General features: G+C 39.7%; 1 protein-coding gene across 2 annotated transcripts in view; it reads left to right on the top strand.

The window, feature by feature from the left end:
* The window catches only part of SLC30A6 (solute carrier family 30 member 6), a 28,747-nt gene extending 13,767 nt beyond the window's left edge, over positions 1–14,980 (top strand). For both annotated transcript variants that reach the window (XM_006135220.5, XM_006135219.5), the window contains 8 exons: positions 1,438–1,473; positions 1,985–2,079; positions 6,555–6,603; positions 8,805–8,924; positions 9,213–9,315; positions 9,682–9,729; positions 10,379–10,447; positions 13,797–14,980. In XM_006135220.5, coding sequence (XP_006135282.1) covers positions 1,438–1,473; positions 1,985–2,079; positions 6,555–6,603; positions 8,805–8,924; positions 9,213–9,315; positions 9,682–9,729; positions 10,379–10,447; positions 13,797–14,294 — 1,018 coding nt within the window. In that variant the 3' untranslated portion in view covers positions 14,295–14,980. The remainder of the gene's footprint in view (positions 1–1,437; positions 1,474–1,984; positions 2,080–6,554; positions 6,604–8,804; positions 8,925–9,212; positions 9,316–9,681; positions 9,730–10,378; positions 10,448–13,796) is intronic.
* The last annotated feature ends 1,648 nt before the right edge of the window (positions 14,981–16,628 follow it).

Below are 16,628 nucleotides of genomic sequence, written 5' to 3' on the forward strand. Positions count from 1 at the left end.
TGCTTTTTACATATTTATGTGATGTTGGAGAGACCTTTTAGTGGTCTCTTTGGCAGAACTACATTTTTAGATTTTTAGACTATACTTAATAGCTGGATGCCCTTGAGTTTCTCCTGCAATGACAATTGTACCTCATCTGGAACAGTTTGCTCTGTTGCCTTACTTGTATTTTACTGTTTTCTAATATTTATCCCAGATTTTCTCTGCTACAGTTGAAGATGAATTATTTTTTATTGCTCATAGACTTAGAAGAATAACTGATATATGTCCTCATTAAAACATCCTTTTTACTTAGAGGTTTATTATATCCTTCTTTATCCTTTCTCAAGTGGTAAAATATACCCTGTTTCAATTTGGTACCAAGCATATTGGAATAATTGCTTCATGTGTATTCATAAAAATGACATTTATTCTAAAGATGATAAATTGCGGTTAATTGATTAGTCGAGTAGTTGATGGAATTTCCATCGACTACTCGACTAGTCAATAGGTACTTCAGCATTCCTCCTTTGAAATGTGCAAGAGCCCCCTCTGGGGAGTCCCCCACTGATCCCGGGCTCCATGGCTTTGAAATGCACAAGAGCCCCTGCTGAGGCTCTTGTACATTTCAAAGGAGGAATGAGGAATATGGCGAGCAGCCCTGGGCAGCAGGAAGTCCCGCTGACTCTGGGCTGCACATGGTGTGCCTACTGTGAAATGTACAAGAGTCCCCAGTGGGGGGACTCCCCAGCTGACCCCGGGTTCCATGTGGCGTTTCAGCAGAACCTGGGATCAGCTGCGGATCAGCTGAGCCGGGGGAAATCAGTTGTACTATGCTGCCACTTTGAAACCCTAAGACAGAGTTTCAAAGGGGCAGCTGCGGCACAGCTGATCTGCGGCTCAGCTGGGCGGCACTTCTCCTTTGAAATGCCAAGGCGATGTTTAAAGGGGCTGTGCTGTAGAGCTCAAGGTCAGCTGGGGATTCCCTGGGATCAACTGGGGAGTCTGCAGCTGACCCTGGGCTTCAGGGCACTGCCCCGTGGAATGCTGTTTCGGCATTTCAAAGGGGCAGCGCCACAAAGCTGAGCTGCAGATCAGCTGTGCCGCAGCTGCCCCTTTGAAACTGTCTTAGGGTTTCAAAGTGGCAGCATAGTACAACTGATTTCCCCCAGCTCAGCTGTGCTGCGCTGCTTCTTTGAAGTAAACCTTCTTCTCCTGTTTTCATTACGGTCTGTGGGGGAACAAGCAAGAGACTTCCCCCGTTAACTCTGTCAAGTAAGGCATTTGCTTATTGGATGGTCAACTAGTCCTTAACATCCTTAATTTATTTGGTATCCCACTTGTTAAGTTTATTTGTAGGTTTAGGTGACTGCAACTGAAATATCTTTCCTTTATGTAGGTAGTTTTTAAAATATAATTCAGTGAATAGAACTAAAATTGACAATTTATTTCTTGTAGTACAGAACGGTTTCTGGAACAACCTGAAATACACACGTAAGATTGGATTTTTATATATGAAATTATAATTTTTGTTAATTTCCTTTTGTAGCTAACTCTTTATCTAGCATAAAGAGTAATGTGGCTTTTCTAATATTAAATTGTTTTCAGTACATTGATATTTCTGTGTTCCACACTGTATGTAATAACTTTTAATCTGTGGCATGCAATTACAAATTAGTCTACATGAGCTCATAAATAGAGAGTAGAAAAGCTGTTACATATTTGTTCCATGTATTATTGCTTCTATTAATTATTTTTATTTGTTAAAATGTGTCTCTTTGAAGTTGTACAGTTAATTAAATATTGAAGTAAGCTTAATTTTAATACAAATAATAATTTATAAACGTATTTTAAAATGAGTGCATGCTATTGGTTATTAAATATTCAGCTGCAATTATCATAATGGAAGATGTTCAGAAGTGTTTCATGAATGGAAGTTTAACTTTGTAACATCACAGGTGGATACTGTGAAAATTGAAGATTAATCTATTTTTCATCTCTTTAGGGGACGATTGTTGGTTGGTACTTTTGTGGCTCTCTTTTTCAACTTGTTTACAATGCTTTCCATTAGGAATAAGCCTTTTGCTTATGTGTCTGAAGGTATGTGGAGAATGAGCTGTGACAAGAATCAAGGAAAGACAATGAATGTTAATTGTTTTCTTCCAAATATATTTTTGTTAGATAAGAAACATAATTGCTGTGTATGTAATCTTTAATAATTCCATAACTCTAATTAAAAGGTTTTGAATTAGAGATGGTTTCCTCGTTTGTCATGTACTAAGTCCATAGGGTACATAGAGAGTAGTACACTATTATCGATATAGTAAATTAAGTGTAATTTTAGATGTCACTTCTACTTTGAGGTGTTTAAAACAAATGTAAGAAGCACTTCCTCACACAATTCACTGTCAACTTGTGGAACTTTTTGCCAGGGGATGTTGTAAATGCCAAAAGTATAACTAGGTTAAAAAATAATTAGATAAGTTCACTGAGGATAGTTAGGCTATTAGCTAAGATGGTCAGTGATACAACCCCATGCTCTAGGTGTCCCAAAATCTCTGAGTGCCAAAAGCTGGGAGTGTTCAGTGCAGAATAGATCACTAGATAATTGTTCTACTTTTTTCCCCCTTGTTGCAAGCATCTGGTACTGGTCACGGTCAGAAGATAGGCTACTGGGCTAGATGGAACATTAATCTGTCCCCAGTGTGATTACATTAAGATACAGATTCATTTCTTTTTCTTCTGTTTTAGCTCTTTTATTTAACCAGTACAGTTTTAATGTGGGTAATCTTACAATGGTACAGACTGACTTGTACAAACATTTAAAGGTGGCTTTTTTTTAATGTGGTTGTTAAAAACTGCCTTCTTTATGCAACTTATTCCTTAGAGGTTTTTACTCTTTGTACAGTGGGATCACAATTGTCACTAATTGAACATTGTGGAAATTTATAAGTTAAGTAAACTTCGTAAAAAGGCTGTTGCATCACAAAATATATATATTTTTTGGCTAGTTTACTTTTACTTACAGTATTTTATATGTAATGCACTAATGTAGAAAAGCTGTGAGGTAGGAACTCTTAAATTCTAACTTGCTGGTTAAAGCTCAACTATTCTATGCCACATTTTCCACCTCTGTAAAATGGAGGCAATAATATTTATAAGAGTTTTTGAGGATTCATTTTAGTGTTTCCCCTTTATAAATGTAAATGGTTATATCAGTGCTTATTATTTATTATTTATTTGTTGTATATTTTGAAAGTAAATGGCTTAATCTGAGACTTTTTACAACTGTCTTTTTACAGGTAGGAGGGGTGGGGGTCTACCTTTTTCAGGGAAAATTGAGTTTTGTGGGCTAGCTTTAAAGTGAGAATTAGCAAAGTTTTACATTTACCTTCATGATTTGCTTTTGACAAGAGATCTCACTAAGAAATAGGAAAATAATGAACTATGTGAAGAACCAGAAAGTTGTGATGAATTTAAACAAACATTTTAAAATGTATGTGATGGGAAACAGTCATAGGACATGGTTCTTCATTATAACAAAGACAGATGGAGTATTCAGATGGAGGAAGTAGAGCTATAGACAAGAAGGTGATCACACCTAATGTGCTGATTGTAATTGTTTAGGCTAGTGTAAATGAAAAAGGATTGTGAAAAAATGACTTAGTCAAATGGTTTGGGTATATATGTAGGACATGATTAAGGCCAGGTATTGAAACAGTCTAAATTGCTACAGCATAAATGGGCTTTGTTAGGTTTCTATCTAGAAACATGACTAGATATTGCTGTAGCAATCAAATGAAAACGTATGCACAAGGCACACCAGTGTTTGAAGCACACTGAAACACATTTTTAAATGAGAGAAAATACAGTAAAACTCCATTAGTCCGGCATCCAATGCTCCGGGACTCCTGATGGTCCAGCACCATCAGGAACCCGGAAGTGCTGGGGCAGTCGGACAGGCTTCCCCCATTCAGCTACTGCTGAAACTGACCAGCAGCTGAATCGGGGAAGCCGGGAGCAGAGCAGCTGGGGTGCTGCCGGGTTGGTCTTGTAGCGCTGCCCCTCGGGGCTGCGGGACCAACCCGGCAGCACCCCAGCTGCTCTTGGGGACGCCTGGGGCAGAGCAGCTGGAGTGCTTCCGGGTTGGTCTCGCAGCGCCAAAGGACGGCGCTGCGGGACAAACCCGGCAGGACCCCAGCTGCTCTGCCCCAGGGGTCCCAGATTCAGCTGCTGCTGAAACAGATCAGCGGCTGATTCCAGGAAGCCCGGGGCAGAGCAGCTCTGCCCTGGGCTTCCTGGAATCAGCCGCTGATCTGTTTCAGCAGCGGCTGACTTGGGGACGCCTGTGGCAGAGCAGCTGGGGTCCTGCCGGGTTGGTCCTGCAGCACTGAGGGGTGGCACTACGGGACCAACCCGGCAGCACCCCAGCTGCTTTTCCCCAGGCGTTGGGATTCAGCCGCTGCTGAAACTGACGCTGCTGGTCAGTTTCAGCAGCAGGCTGAATCCGAACGCCTGGGGCAGAGCAGCTGGGGTCCTGCCGGGTTGGTCCTGCAGCGCTGTCCTTTGGCGCTGCGGGACCAACCCGGCAGCACCCCAGCTGCTCTATTGCAGGCATCCCCGCTGCTCTATTACAGGCATCCCCAATTCAGCTGCTGCTGAAACTGACCAGCAGCGGCTGAATCAGGGACGCCTGGGGCAGAGCCGGACTATCGTAAGGGGGGCTATGAGGGATCTGGGGTGTCATCCCCTCCCACCCCACTCCAGACCCCTCATAGCCCCCCCTTCTGATAGTCCGGCATTTCTGATAATCCGGCACCCCCTGGGTCCTAAAGGTGCCGGATTATCGGAAGTTTACTGTAGTTGGAATAGGATTTTTAAAAAGTATAGATTCTTGTATAAACATTGTAGCAAAAACATTACTCTTGTGCTACTGATTAATCATACCTCATACTTTATGGCAGGCATGTCTGACTTGTTTGGAAGAGAAGCTGATGAGAAATGGGCTGGGGTATATGGTGTCAGGTCTTTATGCTCCCTATAATGAATGGTGGAATTCCCGCTGGTGTTAGGAGGAAGTTTCCAAGGAAGATGTCAAAAGGAGAATTTGGCCTTTGTGGAGTAACTGAATTTTTAGTTATTTGTTCAGTGTCTTGTTGCACTAATCACTTCAGTAGAAAATCTGTATGTTTCCCCTTTAAGCTCACTTTAACTTCTGCTTTGTTTCTGATTCTTTCTCCCATTTTTGTTTGTCTCCTTTCCTTTCTTAGCATTTCCTTTCCTACAGCAACTCCCTATTCTCAGCCCGGTGTGCTTCACTCCTACTCTTACAGTCACTAACCTCATCAGTAATTAAATAGTTGAGTGACACTGAAGGGTCTTTAAAGTTGATGTACCCGTGAGATTAATAAAATGAGAAAGCTTATGCCTCCAAGCCGTTATTGCATGCTGTCCAGACTCAGGCAGACATCATTGCAGCAGTTAATCTTCCAAATATGGATGGAGTTTTTCTTCAGCCTTGAACTACAATCTTACTTAAAATAAAAGTGTAGATTTTGGAAAATCTGAATGTCTAGAAGCCACAAATAGATAATGTGGGCCATATTCAGTCTCCAGATTGCATGACTGTGGGGCACATCCCCTTAGGAGGGCAAGGAGGAAAGTATGAAGTGGCATTGTGGGCTCCCAGACTGGCTCCCACCAGTGGAGCAGGGAGGGAGCACCACCCTGGGGCCCAGCTGTGGTCATTGGCTCCTGATCGATGCTCTACTCCCAGCCCCACCTCTGCCCCCAGCTGCGAACCCAGCCTTGGCTCCCTTACCTTGTACCCTATCTCTTCCCAAAGCTATGTCCCTGCTCCTGGGAGGGAGGCATGAGCAAGTGTAAGGGAGAATGTGAGGTAAAAAGTTTGGGGACCACTGTTTTAGGATGCAACCCTGTCATCTGAGTAGGGGCTCATTTTGCAATTTGTTTAGAAGAGCTAAATTAAATAGCTAAAAGTGGTAGCTCTTCTCCCACAACTAATTCAGATGCTATGTTCTAGGGTGGATAATGCTGTAGCTGCCAGTATTTACAAACATTTCCTTGCAACATAGACATGGGGCCAGACTGTGCTCCCCTTCCTTATGTTGGTGAACAGTCTCATTGATGTCAATGCTACTTGCATGCAAAGTCCCATTGATGTCAATAGGACTACTCAGGTTATTTTTTTCTTCACACAGTTGTGTGCATGTGTGTTTGTGTGTTGAAAGGGAGGGTTTTCAAGTAGTGTGCTCCCACAGAAAACTTAAATTTGTATTACTTTAGAGGATAAAGGCAGTATTAAACAGTGAAATCAGGAGTTACTCTTGAAATTAATCCAATTGATGTATGACAAAAGGCTTTTAACTACAGGCCAGACAATGTCTCCTTTCTGAGGTGAAATTTGAAACTCTCTGATCATTGTGATTTAAGGTTAAGATGGGTAATTCCTCATTTTTTACTACTACTTTGCATTATTTTTAAAGGACACACTTTAAGTTTATTAAGATGAACGGGGAACTGATTATAATTGGTGCCTTTGTGTTTTTGTGAAGCTGCTAGTACGAGTTGGCTTCAGGAGCATGTTGCAGATCTTAGCAGAAGGTATGGCTTCATGATGTTGTTTCAAAATAGCTAATTTAAGTCAATATTAGTAATTCTTATGTCAGACCAAGTTGTTTTTAATTGCATCATGTAGTATAGGGTTCTCTGATCAAGCACTGAGACATAAGTTTGGTATCAAAATGTTTTTGCTCTCTGTTACTTGGCACATCTGAGTAATATTCCTCAAATGACTGAAGATAATTCTATCTCAAGCAAGGTCAGTCTGAACTACATTTTCAGCAGCCTTTGAGGGTGCTTGACCCCTCAAAATATTTAATTACATCTTACTTAATCCAGCAGGACGATGGAGATCTCTAAAAAGACTAGGCACAGACCCAGGCACACATGTGTTCTCTCAGGATTTTTTCCTTTTATTTTCTCTGAGTTCCAGGCATCAGGGGTTTTTTTCCCCACTGGCTGCAGAGCTACAATATGGTCTCTCTTCCAAGAACCAAAACATTTTTTGTCATGGTTTTTGGCTGCTAACCCTTTTAGTATAAATGGACACTGAATGCCAAATAAAGATAATTTTCAAATAGCCGTTGCCAGATGTTGAAAATGTAAATATTTTTCACTCTTGGACATCCCTGTGTATATTGCATGTTGTCAGCAGCACAAATACTGTAAAACGGTCTATCTAAAATAAGGTAATGGGGTATGTTAAGCCATATTGCATAACTTTTTGGACGTACTGCAAAGCCTACCTCTTCCCTAAAGCATTTCAGAAGTGGGGTAGGCAATATGATTTAAAGCGGTGGAGGGCAACCTACAACCCATGGACTGCATGTGGCCCATCAGAGTTCTATGTGTGGACCACAAGACATTTTACTTACTGTTGCCCGTGTGCAGAGTTGCCAGATTCCATTGGTCTCTGTCTGTGTATTCCACTGGTTTTTCCCAACCAGCATTACTAAAAGTGACATGCACATAAAGCAAGGGCATGTGAAGTTAAGTGTGTGCTGATTGCACACAACATAGACTGAGAGAGCCGCATGCTCCCTCTGCATCTAATCAAGGTGCTGCTCCAGTTCAGTCAGCATACCTCACAAATTCTAGCTACACAAACACAGTTAGAAAAACGACCCTATGTCAGGAGATCCTCCTGCTTATGACAATCTTGCAGCCCGCTGAGATGGAGGGCCACACATGCAGCCCAGTCACTATCCTAGGTTGCCCATTGCTGATATCATGTATAAAAGATGGAGTAAAAAAGTGCTCACTACTGCAGTCATAAAGAGCTTAATCCTTCAACTAAATATTTTTAATCCTTCAACTAAATATTATTCAGCTAAATAATTTGGTCCTGATCTTGCAGTATGATTAAGCATATCCTGAACCTGAATAGAAAGTACCTTACTGGACCAACCTCTTAAGGGTGCATATTAACTGAGACAAGATGAAAAGGACTCTGTAGCAAGGAGCAGGATGGTGAAGGTCACATTTCAAAGTGTGCATCTCATCTCAATTCTGTTGCAAAGAATCAAGAGTTTTTAAGTTGCATAATAAGAAATTACAAATGTAAAGAAAAATAATGGTTTTTACCACTATAGAAGGTCTTGGAAGAACAACCCTAGGACTACTGTGGTGTGGAGAATTGGGGAGGGAGAAATGCTTAATGTCTAAAAGATTTAGGTAGACAAGACTATGAGGTTGAGTTATAGTATGGCAGCCCAGTATTTATGGGAAACAGCATAAAAGCTGTCTTTAAAAAAGACTGGAAGGTGTGATTTTCAGATATTTTAAGAGGCTTGCAGAGCAAGGGTGTAGGACACATAGCCAGATCTGCTGACAAAAAGGGTATAACACTTGATCACAATTTAAATCTGTGGAAATATTTTCTGGAAGACTGATTGCTCTAGTGTACTTCATTGTAATGTTGTCTCCTGTGTTTCCTTGTGAGATTAGAAACCTTTATTTAAAACTGTGAAAGAGTCCAAATGTAATAAAAATGAAAAAGATAGGGATGTTCCATTCACAAAGCACTAGAGTAAGGGGAGAGGACATAAATGGCTCTAGGCCTGAAAATAATTATTGTAGTCAACAAAGAGGATCATTTAACTTCCAGTGTACTTTTAACCCAGTCAGCTACATGCATGATCCTCAAAGTGCATCTATTATTATAGCAAGTGTAGCTTTCTAATTCTAGTTTTTCAGCCCTTACAAAAAGTAGCTGACAATTTCTTTTTTCTGTTTTGTTGCAGTCTATGTGGAATCATTCCAGGGCTGAGCAGCATCTTCCTTCCACGAATGAATCCTTTTGTCTTGATTGATCTAGCTGGTGCTTTAGCTCTTTGCATTACGTATATGTTAATTGAAATTAAGTACGTATAATTGTTATTTAAATAGATAAGTATTTTTAAGATCTAATTCATGGAAAATCTCCTTTTAGGCTTGCAAGCCCTGGTCATGTGATAAAAAGCTGAAATTTCACGTGACATGAACCGTAACAATTTGAGATGCATTTTGTGTGTTTCAGATTCACGTGCTTAGTGAATTTTTGCATGTGTGTGCTCTCTCTCTCTCTGGTGGTCATTTAAAAGAAAAGGCATATGTTTTGCACATACCTTAGGAAACAAGCATGTCACTTAAAATTACCCTTCATATTTCAGCAATTATTTTGCTGTAGATACAGCCTCTGCGATAGCTATTGCTTTGATGACATTTGGCACCATGTATCCTATGAGTGTCTACAGTGGAAAAGTCCTACTTCAGGTGAGACAGTGCCAGAAAATGTTTTAACTGTATCTTTTTAAAAATGTATGTTTTAATGATATCCACCATTAAACATTTAAATGAAAATTTTCACAAGAAAGAAATGATACATGATTATACTCCAAAGAAATTTCTAACATTAAATTTATCATGGAATAGTTGCAATCACAGATGCAGCATATATTTTAATTGGGTTGTTTCTTAGTTGTTATATATGCTCTTAGCATTGTCAGTTTAGTAAACTATCTAATCAAGTACATTACATTTAAATGACTATACTGCTAACTGTAGATTGTAATAAAGTTAATAAAATTTTAAAATTAAGACCAAATTATCATCTGTTTATAAAATTCTGTTGATTTTCAGACAACCCCACCACATGTGATTGGTCAGCTAGATAAACTTATTAGAGAGGTAAGTTACTGTATAACCTTACATGAGGTGCACAGCAAAGAACTTCAGTACAAAGGCTCAATGTATATAGTGAGAACCTACAAGTATTTCAAGTGCTCATCTCACAGAAGATAAATTGGACTGCATATGAGAATTTTACACTTTCTGTGTGTGTGTGTGTGTGTGTGTGTGTGTGTGTGTGTGTGTGTGTAGAAATACAAAGCTTAAAATCTAAAGATAGTACAATTGATATGTCTTATAGAAACGTTGAAGCTTTTACGTTAGTACAGATCTTTAAATAGATATTCAATCTTTTTAATTATCACTGAAGGGATTTGCAGTAATATGTTGTAAGAAGGCATAAAAGAGGGGCCTTTTATATTATAACAAATAGAGGAGTGGTAGGAATTCACAACAGAGCTGGAAGTGTCTGAAAAAACAGATCTTGGCTTTGAAGATAGTGGAAATACATTGTCTGTAAATATATCTAGGAGTTTGGTGGCATCATCAATAAAGTCCCCTATGAAAATTTAGTTGAAGGAAGATACACAGCGCAAATGAAATATTGACAATATCCTCTAGAGTTCTCTCTCTAAACCAACTTACATTTCTAAAAGACTGAAACATATTCTTTAATGATAATTTACCACATGTTTGTGTTTTAAATTAGGTTTCCACTTTGGATGGTGTCTTGGAGGTTCGAAATGAGCATTTCTGGACATTGGGCTTTGGTACTTTGGTATGTTTTGTGCCATATTGTGTTGTTCTTTGAAAGGAAACTTCTTTTTTTAATCTCTTAGCAAAATAAATGAGATCCCTCTTACTATTCTAAATGGAATTTAGAAATTCAGATGCCATAAAATAGTTTCCCCCTTCCTGTAAAATAAAGCTTGAGTGGATTATTTATTTATTTATGTATTTATTTGCACCAATTGCAGCAGCATTATGAAAACTTAGTGAGGTGTGGAATCCTCTCTCCCACCCTGAACAAGATGCAATTGTTGATTATATACAGAGGAATCATGCCACAGATCCACCATAATACTCTTTTGTTAAACAAGTGCATGTTGCAATTCAGACTGGTATCACAAATGTAGAACTATTTTATTTTTAGAGAGAACAATATCACTAACAGCAAATTAATATGTTTCTCAGCAATGTACTTTTCTTACTATCAGCTAGATTATATCTTGGTCCTTGTAAATTTTTTGTTTTAGTAAGTGCTCTGTCCATGAAATTTTTGCTTTGAACAATGCGTGGATAATCAGCTTTCAGGTTTGACAGAAGGTGTTAGAGTTGAAACTTCTTGGTGTGGTAATTATTAACTTCTACAACAACATTGGAGTAAAGCTATTACTCTGGGCCTGAAAAATTCTTCCAAATGTCATCAGTGGTTAGTGCCAAATTAATTGATATGGTTAATCTGAATTCTCCTGTGGTTTTATCTTACGGGGAAATTAATCTGAAGTGTCTCTGAGGAGGGAAAAAAGCTCAGCTATGAGAAGTGAAAAGGAAAACATGGTCTCTTCTCCTGAAACGTTTGTGCTCTATGTCACATAAAAAGTCATATGTGGGTCTTGCAGCTTAATAGGCCCGGGATGGAAGTTTCCATCCTAGCTGTACACAGCTTGGCAAAACCTTGTACTCTGCAAATGCAAACAGCAGCTGGGTGTTATCAGCTTTAACCCATACCTTGAGCTGGGAAACTACTAAGTGATAAACAAGTTTGACCTCTGTTCCCAGTCCCATGGGAACATTTAGAGCGGCATTGAGCCAGTTCGCGGACTCTCGGTAAACATAGTATAATTAGTACAGGGAGTCCCATGCCCAGGGAGTCTCATCAGGGACCTAGACCTCGGAGGGTGCCCTGGATTCCCCCAGCTGGAGCCACGACCACTGTGGCCTGGTGTGAGGTGACAGGAACAGGGCTCCCCGTAGACTGAAGGGGCGTAAGCATTTCTAAGTGCCTGTTGCTCTCTTATGCATTGCTCTGCTTGTGCTTATTGATGCATCACTTTGCAGTAGCTGTGTAACCATCTGGCAGTATTGAGCCTGTAATAGTAGTGACTTAGTGAGATTAATAAAAGCAACTATCCCTAATCACCTCTGTCTTGAAGTGAATCCATAATCCTGTTTGGCCATGCCTCTGTGAGTTGACACTGACTATCCTAAAACAGAACTATAATTGTTTTTACTACAGAGGAGCACCTAATAAGATCCTAAATGGAAATATGAAGTTTATTAAAGCTTCCCAAGAGCTGCTGTTTATTCTGTGATATAAAATGGACTTGTGATAGTCAGGAGTCACTGACATGGTGTCCGGACAGGTCTCCTGCTCCGTCAGTGATAACCATTTGGCTGTGTGTGTGTGTAGTGTTGATTTTGCGCAAGTAGACAACACAGCAGACTGTGAGAGAGCCCCCAAAGACCACAAAATCAGATAAGAATCGAAGGTGCTGGCTATGTTTTATTATTACACAGTAATTGTTGTCAGACTCTTCTGAATCACTACACATTTTTACCCCCTAACAATGAGAGATCCTACTGTTTCCTAGGCTAGACAAAGACAGACCCTCTAAAAGACAACTTTATATACAGGTACAAACAAGTTACACATCACTCATGGTGTGTCAGGTTTCTATCTTCTGATGTTACCTAGATACCACCGATCATCCTGCACCCGGTGATTCAATTAAAATATCTCTATTCATCATGTTGTTATTTTAGACCATTTCCTGAACCTTGGTTGGTATGGCCCTTTTATCTGTGAGGAGTGTGATACCAAGTCCTTTTTAACAAGGTGTTACCATTCTTCTGAAATGTGCTTTTAACCTCTTCCCTATACCAATTACTGTTTTACAGCCAGTACCTAGTACCAATTACTTTTCTACACCTGCGCCTATTACCAATTAATGTTTTACACTATCAGTCCTGTTCATGCCAAACTCCATGAGCAGGGTCCTGCCTGTTGCTCATAGCTTAGCTTTCCTTTATATTAGCTGTCTTGATCATTAGCTAGTCCCTCTTACTACAGGACTCTCAAAGGAAATTATTACTGAAACTAAGGTGGAGAATCAGGTACTCAATGGCAGTCAGGGAATTAAGAGTCCTTTAAAACTTTTCTCTCCTTTTTATTCTTCTCCATACCCTGAAAACATATGAGCTTGTTTGGCCAAATTTGCTTGTTTGGCCAAATTTGCTGGTGAAAAGGAAAGGTAATCACCTAATCTGCTTATCTGAAATACCAGTTGTTACTGAACTACTGAAATCATGCAGTGTCCTGGAATCAATGGGTTCTTTTTCCACACATATTTACAAAATCTTTGCACCTCAGCTTGTACTTCTGCCTTCCACTCTGCACTGGAAGTTGGAATTCTGCCCACGCTCTTGATAGTTAGTGCTACCAGATAGAAAACCAGCCATTAAATGTACTTGCTGTTGGTCACATTCTTTGTTAGACATGGATGCAAAAGGCAAATGAGGGAAGAAACTGTTATTTCTTTCCACTGTTGTCTGCAGTGTTAGTTCAAGTTATGGGAGAGGGAAGAATTTATAAAAATATTAGTAAGGGTCAGGCAGGCACACAACACACACAGATTTAATCTAGTAGTGTAATTGCTTCAGACATGAAACTCTGAGTCGGTGTGCTGCTATTGCAGCGCTGCTGTTCTTACCTTATCTTCAAGCTCACCTGTTACAGGTGCAGCAGCACATTGACACACTTTCCTTCACTTGGGTTTGTTTCAGTGCTTTTCTCCTTTTCTCCACCTGCTCTAGTCCATGTTACTGCTGCTCTCTATTAGCTGTTTACTATAAACAGTATTTAACACCAAGTGCCTATTGTTTTAATAATATGAATATCAGCCTGTCACCATTTCCAGTGTTATGGCATCATGGACATTTGTCCTCATCATGGAATTAATTGTGACTGTTCAGTTGTCTCCATTGAGGCTCCATAATAGTCTCCACTTTTGTGCAGGATAAGATGCTATTTAGCTCTTCTGGCAGTTAAAATGTTTAATGCAAATCAGGATCTCTACATAAAAGACTTATTACAGCCTGGTGTTTTGTTTTGGTTCACTTTCTAGGCTGGATCAGTACATGTACGGATTCGAAGAGATGCTAATGAACAAATGGTACTTGCTCATGTGACTAATCGACTGTATACTCTAGTCTCTACTTTGACTGTCCAGATTTTCAAAGATGATTGGATCAGACCTACCTTAACATCTGGTCCTATTGCAAACAATATGTTGCACCTTTCAGATCACCATATTATTCCAATGCCACCTTTAAAGGCTCCTGATAATATGAATCCTGTTACATCTACTCCAGCTAAACCTACCAGTCCACCTCCAGAATTTTCTTTTAACACACCGGGCAAAAATATGAACCCAGTCATCCTTTTAAACACTCAGACAAGACCCTATGGATTGGGCCTAAATCATGGATCTGTACCATACAGCGGTGTATTCAATCAAGGATTTGGAATTCCAGGGATGGGAGCAACTCAAGGATTCAGGACTGGTTTTACAAATATCCCAAGTAGATATGGAACTAGCACTCGAGGTCAACCCCATCCATAATAAACTCTAATTTGTATTATTTATTATACTTAAGGGTATTGATTTTTTTTTATTGCCCAATTTTTCTAAACAATTACACCATTCTGAATAACTGGGATCAATTGTATTGTTTATATTCATTAAACAGTTGAATTGCATTTTCATTTTTATGTTAATTTATAATATGCAACAAATGCTTGCCAAAGTTGTGAAACTTGTCTTGCAAAGTTTTTACAGTTACCGAGTTTATTCACATGCAGATTTTCTGTTCGCCTTTCTTTTTCCTCCAATAATGTGCTAAAGCATAACATGAACACAGTTTCATGAGAGAGAAAAATTGTGATGGCGTAGCATCCTCCATTCTTTTCAACTGAAAATTATTTACTGAATGATGAACCATTGCAATTGCACAATCTGTTCTGCACCAGTTCTCATTTTTCTTAAAAATTATGACCACAGATTTTCTTTGATCGGAACAGGTTTTTCCTGTCAATACACCGTTTACTGTCCAGTGTGAGGACAAACTAAAACTTTTACATTTCTTATTGATATTAAGGAATTTTTTTTATATATATAATTTCTTGTAGATTTTATTGAGGTACAAAGTTATCATCCACTTTCTTGTAACTGGTCCTTACTCATCTTTGTATTTTTATTGCAAAATTACATGAAAATGTACTGGGAAATAAAATATTAGAAACTTCAAATTTTGGAAGCACCTATTTCTTGATTATGGCTATGTCCATAAAAGTATAAAATAGATAGTTAATGGCTCACTCTCATTAAACCACTAGTTCATCCTTCAGATTGCTGAAATACCTTTTCTTTTGTGACTTTGTATTTCTCCTTTATAGCTTCAGAAAATAGTTAACCAATTATACACCTAGTTCACACACACATCAATGGTGCAGAAAAAGAGAATGCAATATATGGCAGAGATGTTCTGGTTTGTGGTACTGAGGGCCACATTGGCAACATTGTGCCTAATTTTTATGTACATTTATCTATTTTTTTTCTAATACATGTGCACATAGCCATATCCTCTAGGCCACTCCAGAACCCACCCCAACACCTTCAGAGTGTCCCTTATCCTGCTTTCCTAATGCGGGAGCCAGCTCCATCCCTAGGGCATTCTGTGATGGCTGTCTGACTGCTCCCAAGGTGGGTGGAGAGTGGAGGCTAGACTTTAACTCACCACCCTATGCTCCCCAAATGAATGCCCTATCCCGGAAGCCGCTCTAGGTACAAAAATTCATGCCAAAAGAGCTCCTCCCCTTTTCACCTTCCCATTCCCCCTTTGCTACGATGATCCCATGGATAGGTCTTCTGCTAACATGGTTTTTTATTATTTCCTTTGTTCCTGTTGTATTGCACACTAGACACAAGTGGTTTCTACATTGTTTTCTGCATCTCTCACTCTGCAGAAACAGGTTGCCCTTTCCCATTGTTCTCCTTGCCACACAGTTCCCCATGCACAGACTTGTCCCTCTCACTGTCCTCAGCACAAAGGCTCTCCCTTTGCTAGCTTGCCTGCTCACCAAACTGTCCACCCATCTTAGCTACTGATAGAGCACCAGTTGTCATCATCTATATCTAGGTGACCCAACATTGAAATCTAGTCAGATGTTATCTGAAGATATTATGTTTGACCAAAAAGATTAAGATCTTTTTCCTTCAGAGCTAATTAAGTTAGGAAACAAACACTTCTCTAAAGCTTAAACCTTTACTTGGGGGTTTGAGACTTTCTGATCCCGTACAATAGTTGTGGAGTTTTGCAGTTCCACAGAAACCATTTTCACTTTATCTCCCCACTGCTCACAGCAGTCCACTTGGAGACATGGATGAGGGTTTCCTCTCCTACCTCCCCTCAGAAAAAAGAAGCTGTGTTCTGTTGAAAAGTCGGTTGGTGGGGACTGCCTGGGTGCCATCTGCTGTGAACCATGGCTATAGAGTTACAAATGGGGATCTAATTCTTAGGGAAGGTCTACCCTACAAAGTTACATCAGCATAGCTGGTGAAGAGGCTCTTAGCTGACAGAAGAAAGCATCTGTCAGCTTAATAACACCATCTTCACAAGAGGCAGTAGCTGTGTTGGCAGGAGATGCTCTCCTGCTGATATAACACTCTCTATATGGAGGGTTACGGTCTGTATAACTGTCATTCAGGTGTGGATTTCTCACACCTGTGAGCAATGCAGTTATGCCAAAGTGTGTGTGTAAACCTGACCTGGTTCTTTCTAGTAGACGAGCTAACAGTTTGTCATTCATTCAGTAAAGTGTTAGGAAGAATAACAGTACTGTATCTGGAAATCAAGGATAACCTAGTGCTAGTGAACTACGACGCACCATATATTTT

This window comes from Pelodiscus sinensis, chromosome 3 (genome assembly GCF_052426305.1).
Source record: "Pelodiscus sinensis isolate ZL-2025 chromosome 3, ASM5242630v1, whole genome shotgun sequence".
Taxonomy (NCBI): domain Eukaryota; kingdom Metazoa; phylum Chordata; order Testudines; family Trionychidae; genus Pelodiscus; species Pelodiscus sinensis.